Raw genomic sequence first — 8,559 nt, 5'->3', positions numbered from 1 at the left:
GAGTGCCTTGAATGCTTCTAAGTGCCAAACCGGAGGACGAGCAAAGCTTCGTGCCCCTCTTCCTGAAATTTGGGCTCCTGAGTATTTGCACTAAATTTGTACTGGACTTTAGAATAAATGTTTTCAAAACGGAACCAGCTGGCCAGTGATGCAAAGGGCCGGTGGGGTAGATTCATTCCCAGGAGGGGTACAGCCCTAATTGCACAGGCAGTCCTCAACTTACAACCATTCATTTTAGCCACCGTGCAAAGTTACGACGGCACTGACCAAAAACACAGGTAGTCCATTTCGTTCGTTTAGTGGCCGTTCGAAGTTACAATGCAACTTACCAAAGTGGCTAGCGACCGTTGTTCACACTTAACGACTGTCGCAGCATCATCCCCCACGGACGCGTGATCCAAATTCGGACGTTTTGATTCGTACCGATTGATGGTTGCGGCGCCCCAAGGAGTCGCGTGATCGCCTTTCGCGGCCTTCTGACAAGCAAAAGCCAACGGGGAAGCCGGATTGACTTAACCGCCGTGTCGCTAACTTAATAACTGAAGGAATTCAATTCACAACTGTGGCAAGGAAGGTGGTAAAACGGGGTGAAACTCCCTTAACAAATGTTTCACTTAGCAACAGGAAATTTGGGCTCAGTTATGGTCGTAAGTCGAGGACCACCTGCATGGGAAAGATACAGGGGTGCAGTTAATGTGCGGTGAGAGGGGCGCGCTTAAGGGTCGCCTCTTTCAGTTAACTTCCTCGGGGTGCAGCGTCCAAGATCGGAGGTCAATGCCAGTTGATCCCTACTCACGATTCCCACACGATCCTCCTCCGGCATGGAGTTGCGGGATGGAGCAAAGAAACGGATAAGAGCGCGGACTTCTTGCAGCCGGTAAACTGTTTCCAGGGTCACGAGCATGGCTAGCAAACCGGTAAGTAGGTAGCCTGTAAAAGGGCAAAAAGAAGGTAAAGGTGACTTTGAAATTAACTGACAGTAAAGACAATTAATCAGCGGAACTGCTTGCCACCAGAAGTTGTGGTGTGTTCCATCACTGGGGGTTTTCAAGGAGAGACTGGACAACCGTTTGTCCGGAATGGTTATAAAGGCAGAGGTGTCCAAACTTGGCAACTTGTAAGACTTGTGGACTTCAACTCCCAGAATTCCCCAGGTTGGGGAATTCTGGGAGTTGAAGTCCACAAGTCTTAAAGCTGCCATGTTTGGAGACCCCTGGTATAAGGTCTCCTACTCGAGCGGGGGGGGGGGTGGAGTAGAAGACCTCCAATGTCCCTTCCAGCCCTTGGACTCTATGATTCCGTATCATAGATACCGTAGACGACGGAAAAGATGGAAGGCAGACAAACCAACAGAGATGGATAAAAAGAGCTTGCCTCCATCCCTGGAGGCTTCAAGAAAAGGTTGGACAACCATTTGTTCAGGATGGGATAATATTGGGCAGGGGGTTGGACTAGAAGACCTCTAAGGTCCCTTCCAAACCTGTTATTCTGTGATTCTAAGACATCTCCATGCAGTGTTTTTTTTTGCATCACGGAATGAAACAAGTTTGGCTTCTTTCTGAAAAACCTTTTCGGCAGCCAGGTTTATAATCCTGGCATTTCCTGGTGATTGTTTCAAATGCAAACCAGGCGTGACTCAAAATGTATTTTTAATCTCCCACTTCTAGTCTACAGCCATTTGTACGGGTGGTCCTCGGCTTACGACTACCCCAAAAGTTTGCTTGCTGAAGGAAACATTTGTTAATGTATGAATCAGTTTGCAAAAAACTTAGCTCATTGCATGAAGTTTAGCGTTTGCAGACTTGGCACATTAGTCTTCCGGAAGATTAATTCTGTAATCCAATTAAGGGCAGCGTATTGGATGAATGTGTGCGCGCGCACATATACGCACGCGCGCGCACGTCCAACACTAAAAATTGAGATAGGGACAATTACATCCCATCCCATTCTTTGCACCCTAAATCTCTAGTGATTTCCTATGGCATTTTCATTTCTCTGGGAAAAAGAAACATAAGGAAGACTTGAGTTTAAACTAGGCTTAATCCAATTAAATATGCTCTTCCCTTACGTTACAAAACAAACTGAGAAATCCTTTCCTTCTCCTTGCCTGGATTCACCCTGAGATTTAACCCTAAATGAAGCCTAACTAAAGAGTTGCTGTTTGTTCCTCTGTTTTACCTAAATACGGGTTAAGCACAGTCCCACAATAACTTAGCCTAGATAGCTTTATGAAGTGATTAATTTTACTCTCCAAGATTTTTTATTTATTTATTTTAATTCCATTTATATCCCGCCCTTCTCCGAAGACTCAGGGCGGCTTACAAGCTTAGCAGTAGCCTTCATTCTATGTATATGCCTGCTTATTAGGGCTTTCACACACAACCCAAGCGGCATTATTACAAAGTCAGCTTAATTGCCCCCAACAATCTGGGTCCTCTGGCTGGGGAGGATGGGCGTTGGAACCCTAACACACTTAGACAGCACATTAGCTTCCCAAGAATAATTTTGCCCACCTGACCTTTTTTTTTAAAAAAAACTAAACTGTCTTTGTTGTTCGTGAGAATCAGTCTTAAAATATTGTTTTAAAGCAGGCCCAGAGCAGCCCACATGTACCTAATCCTCGACTTATGTTTGAAGTTACGACGGCATTGAAAAACATGGCTTAGGACCGTTTCTCACGCTGCTCATTGTAACATCCCCATGATCACGTAATCAAAATTGTGTTGTGGGAGCATTGGGGTCTTAGCACTTGTTCCCGCATAAGCTGGGGAGGGGGTCTGTATTTTGCAGCCTGGCTATAGATCAGGGGTCTTCAAACTTGGCAGCTTTAAGACTTGTGGATTTCAACTCCCAGAATTCCTCAGCCAGCGTTCAAACTGGAAGACTTGTGGACTTCAACTTCCAGACTTCCCAGACGCGTGTGCGTGGCTGAGGAATTCTGGGAGTTGAAGTCCACAAGTCTTCCAGCTGCCACATTTGAAGACCCCTGATCTAGATTTTGGGGTGTCCTTGGCCAGGCGCAAATGTCTCCATTCCCCTCTTAACTGTAATTCTGCTTCCTGGACCTTGGTGGTCCTCCAAGCCAAATAATCCCAATTAGCACTGGGGGAAAAAATGATATTTAAGGCACGTCGTCTGCCTCGGTGACACGGATTCCTGGCTGCCAAGCCTCCCGTTCCAATTCCTGACGACTTACAGGTGATGCTCAGCTCGTAAAAGCCGTGAAGCGATGGGGGGGACATGAGGCGGGGTACAAAATCCCCCAAGCCAATGGTGCTGAGCGAGATGAAGCAGAAATAGATGGACTCCAGAAAAGTCCAGTTATGCTTTAGGATCCAGAAGCAGATGGCCGGGATCACGATGAAGAGAGTCAGGGTGGCCAGCCCCAGGACCATCGAGTGGCCTAAGGCCACGTGTGCCCACGGGAAGCCCCAGCGGCTGTGGATGTATCTCACCGGCCGGTAGGTTAGGATGGGCAATAGGCAGTGGAGTAAACATCTGACGAACAATATGGTCACTGGGATGCCCACGAAGCAGTAAAGGATGCTGATAGTTTTGCCCCAGTCCGAGAGAGGAACCATGTTTCCGTAACCTACAATCAAGAGAACGGCAAAAGAGGTGATTAGAGGTCTGGAGGCTAGAAGAGAAGAGAATAAAATAGAGAATTAGAATAGAGTAGAGTAGAATAGAATAGAATAGAATAGAATAGAATAGAATAGAATAGAATAGGAGCTGGAAGGGACCTTGGAGGTCTTCTAGTCTAGCCCCCTGCTCAAGCAGGAGAACTTATACCATCTCAGACAAGTGACTGTCTAACCTCTTCTTAAAAATCTCCAGTGATGGAGCACCCACGATTTCTAGTGGCAAGCTGTTCCACTGGTTAATTGTCCTCACTGTCAGGAAGTTTTTCCTTAATTCCAGGTTGCTTCTCTCCTTGGTCAGTTTCCAACCATTGTTCCTTTTCCTGCCCTCCGGTGCTTTGGTGAATAACGTGACCCCCTCCTCTTCCTTGGGGCAGCCCTTCAGATACTGGAACGCTGCTATCCTGTCTCCCCTATTTCTTCTTTTCTTTAGACTAGCCAAACCCAAGTCCTGCAGCCGTTCTTCGTACATTTGGGTCTCCAGGCCTTGGATCACCTTAGTTGGCTCTTCTCTGAATTTTTTCCCAAACTCTCAACATCTTTTTTGTGATATGGTGACCAAAATTGGCTGCAGTATTCCAGGTGTGGCCTCAGTAGGGGTTTTATAAAGTGGTACTAATACTGTAGGGACGGGGTGGCTCAGTGAGTTAGGACACTGAGCTTGATCGGCAGTTTGGCGGGTCAAATCCCGAGTGCCGCGTAGCAGAGTGAGCGCCTGTTACCCGTCCCAGCTTCTGCCAACCTAGCAGTTTGAAAGCACGTAAAGATGCAAGTAGAAAAATAGGGACCACTACGGTGGGAAGGTAACAGCGTTCCGTGCACCTTTGGCGTCAAGTCATGCCGGCCACATGACCACGGAGACGTCCTCGGACAAGCGCCGGCTCTTCGGCTTTGAAACGGAGATGAGCACCGGCCCCTAGAGTCGGAAACGACGAGCACGCATCTGCGGGGGAACCTTTACCTTTACTAATACTGTATATAAACTGTACAATGAACGATTGAGGAAACTAGGTGGGTCTAATTCAGGGGTCTCCACAAAGTTGGCAACTTGTAAGACTTGGGGACCTCAAACCAGGAATCGCTCAGCCAGCAATTCTGGGAGTTGAAGTCCACAAGTCTGAATGCCGTAAATAATGCTACGCTGGCTGGGGAATTCTGGAACTGAAAAACGGGCGTTAGGACCATTTTTTACACTTATGACCACTGCAGTCTTCCCATGGGTCACGCGTTTGACATTTGGATGCTTGGCAACGGGTTCATATTTATGACCACTGCACTGTTCATATTTATGACCACTGCACTGATCCCCTTTTGAGACGTTCTGACAAGCAAAGTTAAGGGGGAAGCCAGCTTCAGTTAAAAATGGTGTGATTCAGTGGTTATTCCCTTAACAAATGTGGCAAGGAAAGTCATAAAATGGGGCTAAGGAAATCTCTCACTTAGCAACATGAACTTTGGGCTGTTGTTAAGCAGATGACAACCTGTAATCGGCGCCAATATAGTATACAGGTTGCACTATCTGTAACTTGACAGCCTGTGTTTCAACCCAACCAAGTGAATCGGAAAGCCATTTTGATCTTCTATTGAACATGAAGGCAGATTCCGCTGAAGGTCACGGAGACCCACGAGGCATTATATTCGTCTTATTATTTTTTGGGAGCAGCGAAGTAAATTGCTGGCATTTAGCCACGCCAAAGCACATCAAACTTGCATCAAGCCTTAACAACAAGCCCATTGTGACTTGCCAGGGTCGGAATCACTTAAGTACAAGTTGCTCCTTTGAAATCGCTTCAATCAGAGTAGAGCTGGAAGGGTCCTCGGAGGTCATCTAGTCCAACCCCCTGCTCAAACAGGAGACCCTGTGCCATTTTAGACAAGCAACTGTCCAGTCTCCTCTGAAAAGCCTCCAGTGATGGAGCGCCCACGATTTCTGGAGGCAGGTTGTTCCACTGGTTAATTGTCCTCACTGTTAGGAAGTTTCTCCTTAATTCCAGGTTGCTTCTCTCCTTTGTTAGTTTCCATCCGTTGTTTCTTGTCCTGCCTTCAGGTGCTTTGGAAAATACGTTGACCCCCTCTTCTTTGGGGCAGCCCCTCAAATACTGGAACTCTGCTATCATGCCCCCCCCTAGTCCTTCTTTTCTCTAGACTAGCCAAACCCAAACCATGAGGACGCTGACAGTCACAACTGGTGAGGACTGGTTGTAAGTCCCTTTTTCTTAGTACAGCTATATCATCAAACTGTTGCTAAATTAATGGTTCTAACTCGGGCACCACCTGTCATTGCATTTTCCTGAAAACTAGGGTGAAATAATTCATTCCGACTCATGGAGTTGCAAGGTATGTGTGAAGCGGGAGACAGCTGGCATGTGTGTTGCCAAGATATACGCAACGGTAATTTTGTATTGGCATTTTAAATTCTGTTCTTTTTTTTTTAATGCTTATACATTTTATAAGAGTGATATTGCTAAGGCAGGCCCGGACGGAATTACCTTGTCATTTTGCAAGAAAACAGAGACCAAAAAAAATAAAGGGGCTGCTTTGAAAATATTCCATTTTATAAAGGTTCTTCTGCCTTCTTCTAGAATGTGGGGTCCAGAACACTGAAAATCTGCAGAACAGGTCAGAAATGAATACTACGTTTACAATCATCCTGTTATTCTGTGGTTGCAGTAACCGGGTTTGGCTAGTCTAGAGAAAAGCAGGACTTGGGGGTGACACGATAGCATTTCCCACTATTTGAGGGGCTGCCACAAGGAAGAGGGGTGTGTGTGTCAAACTATTCTCCAAAGAAGCAGAAGGCAGGACAAGAAACAACGGATAGAAACTAACCAAGGAGAGAAGCAACCTGGAACTAAGGAGAAACTTCCTAACAGGGAGAATAATTAACCAGCGGAACAGTTTGCCACTAGAAGTTGTGGGTGCTCCACCACTGGAGGCTTGTAAGAAGAGACTGGGCTGTCATTGGTCCCGAATAGTAGAGGGTCTCCTGCTTGGGCTGGGGTTGGACTAGAAGACCTCCATGGTCCCTTCCAACTGGCTTCTTCTCCGGGATACCTGCCCTGCCCTGCGCAGACCCAACCTAGAAGCCCTGGAGCATCCCCACGTGCTGGCTTCCCTTCCCCGGCCCCGCCCTTTGCCCCCAGCTGGACCCGGCGGGGAGACGCGGGTCGGGCGCGTCGTGGGAAGGCGCTCACCGGTGGTGGTGAGGGCGCTGGCGGCGAAGAAGAGCGCCGAGGTGAACTCCCAGGCCGGGTCGGCCGAGCCGTTGCCCAGGGCCAAAGCGCCGTAGCCGCGGGCGGCCAGGACGGCCCGGAGCAGCCCCGCCAGCTGATGCTCGGCCAGGCAGGGCCGGTGCTCGGCCAGCAGCGCGGCACGGGCGGCGCGCAGGGCGGCCAGCAAGGCGCGCTCGGCGGGCGCCTCCAGGGCGGCGAAGACGGCGGCGCCCAGCAGCAGGAAGAGCCCGTAGGCGGCCAGCAGCAGCCCGAAGCGGCCCGGCCGCCACCGCAGCCCCGTCGCCGGCTCCATCCAGGTGAGCTGAGCTGGCAGGTGAGCCTCTGGCCCCGCCCCCCCCTCTCTCTCTCCTGCCGGTGCTGCTCAGAAGAACTCTCGGGAGTCGAGGATGGGAGGCCACTAGGAAATCTCGCCTTTCAGAAGGGAACGGTCCTGCCGCTGGAGGCTGTGCTCCGCCCCTTGGGGGGGGTCCCTGTAGATGGGACGGGAGGCCACTAGGAAATCACACCTTTAAGATGGGAACGGTCCTGCCTCTGGAGGCTCTGGTCCGCCCCTTGGGGGTCCCTGTGGATGGGATGGGAGGCCACTAGGAAATCACGCCTTTCAGAAGGGAACGGTCCTGCCGCTGGAAGCTCTGCTCCGCCCCTTGGGGGGGGTCCCTGTAGATGGGACGGGAGGCCACTAGGAAATCACACCTTTAAGATGGGAACGGTCCTGCCTCTGGAGGCTCTGGTCTGCCCCTTGGGGGGGTCCCCGTAGATGGGATGGGAGGCCACTAGGAAATCACGCCTTTCAGAAGGGAACGGTCCTGCCGCTGGAAGCTCTGCTCCGCCCCTTGGGGGGGGTCCCTGTAGATGGGACGGGAGGCCACTAGGAAATCACACCTTTAAGATGGGAACGGTCCTGCCTCTGGAGGCTCTGGTCTGCCCCTTGGGGGGGTCCCCGTAGATGGGATGGGAGGCTACTAGGAAATCACGCCTTTCAGAAGGGAACGGTCCTGCCGCTGGAAGCTCTGCTCCGCCCCTTGGGGGGGGGTCCCTGTAGATGGGACGGGAGGCCACTAGGAAATCACACCTTTAAGATGGGAACGGTCCTGCCTCTGGAGGCTCTGGTCTGCCCCTTGGGGGGGTCCTCGTAGATGGGATGGGAGGCCACTAGGAAATCACACCTTTCAGAAGGGAACGGTCCTGCCGCTGGAGGCTCTGCTCCGCCCCTTGGGGGGGTCCCTGTAGATGGGACGGGAGGCCACTAGGAAATCACACCTTTAAGATGGGAACGGTCCTGCCTCTGGAGGCTCTGGTCTGCCCCTTGGGGGGGTCCCTGTAGATGGGACGGGAGGCCACTAGGAAATCACACCTTTAAGATGGGAACGGTCCTGCTGCTGGAGGCTCTGCTCCACCCCTTGGGGGGGGGGGTCCCTGTAGATGGGACGGGAGGCCACTAGGAAATCACACCTTTAAGATGGGAACGGTCCTGCCTCTGGAGGCTCTGGTCTGCCCCTTGGGGGGGTCCCCGTAGATGGGATGGGAGGCCACTAGGAAATCACGCCTTTCAGAAGGGAACGGTCCTGCTGCTGGAGGCTCTGCTCCACCCCTTGGGGGGGGTCCCTGTAGATGGGACGGGAGGCCACTAGGAAATCACACCTTTAAGATGGGAACGGTCCTGCCTCTGGAGGCTCTGGTCTGCC

General features: G+C 50.9%; 2 protein-coding genes across 8 annotated transcripts in view; one reads left to right on the top strand and one right to left on the bottom strand.

Annotated features, from left to right (window-relative positions):
- EHBP1L1 (EH domain binding protein 1 like 1) overlaps nucleotides 1–134 on the top strand; it is a 44,889-nt gene extending 44,755 nt beyond the window's left edge. For all 7 annotated transcript variants that reach the window (XM_081340352.1, XM_081340351.1, XM_081340349.1 and 4 more), the window contains one exon: nucleotides 1–134. This exon is cut by the window's left edge. In XM_081340352.1, coding sequence (XP_081196478.1) covers nucleotides 1–94 — 94 coding nt within the window. In that variant the 3' untranslated portion in view covers nucleotides 95–134.
- Nucleotides 135–363: 229 nt separating this feature from the next.
- KCNK7 (potassium two pore domain channel subfamily K member 7) lies at nucleotides 364–7,166 on the bottom strand (the record flags this gene model as incomplete). Its single annotated transcript, XM_081340355.1, has 3 exons — nucleotides 364–930; nucleotides 3,197–3,592; nucleotides 6,836–7,166. 3 exons carry the CDS (start codon nucleotides 7,164–7,166, stop codon nucleotides 716–718), a joined length of 942 nt encoding a protein of 313 aa, XP_081196481.1. The 3' UTR covers nucleotides 364–715.
- Between the last annotated feature and the right edge of the window lie 1,393 nt (nucleotides 7,167–8,559).

Source organism: Vipera berus, assembly GCF_964194415.1.
Source record: "Vipera berus genome assembly, chromosome: 16".
Taxonomy (NCBI): domain Eukaryota; kingdom Metazoa; phylum Chordata; class Lepidosauria; order Squamata; family Viperidae; genus Vipera; species Vipera berus.
This window is presented reverse-complemented; position numbering and strand designations above follow the sequence as displayed.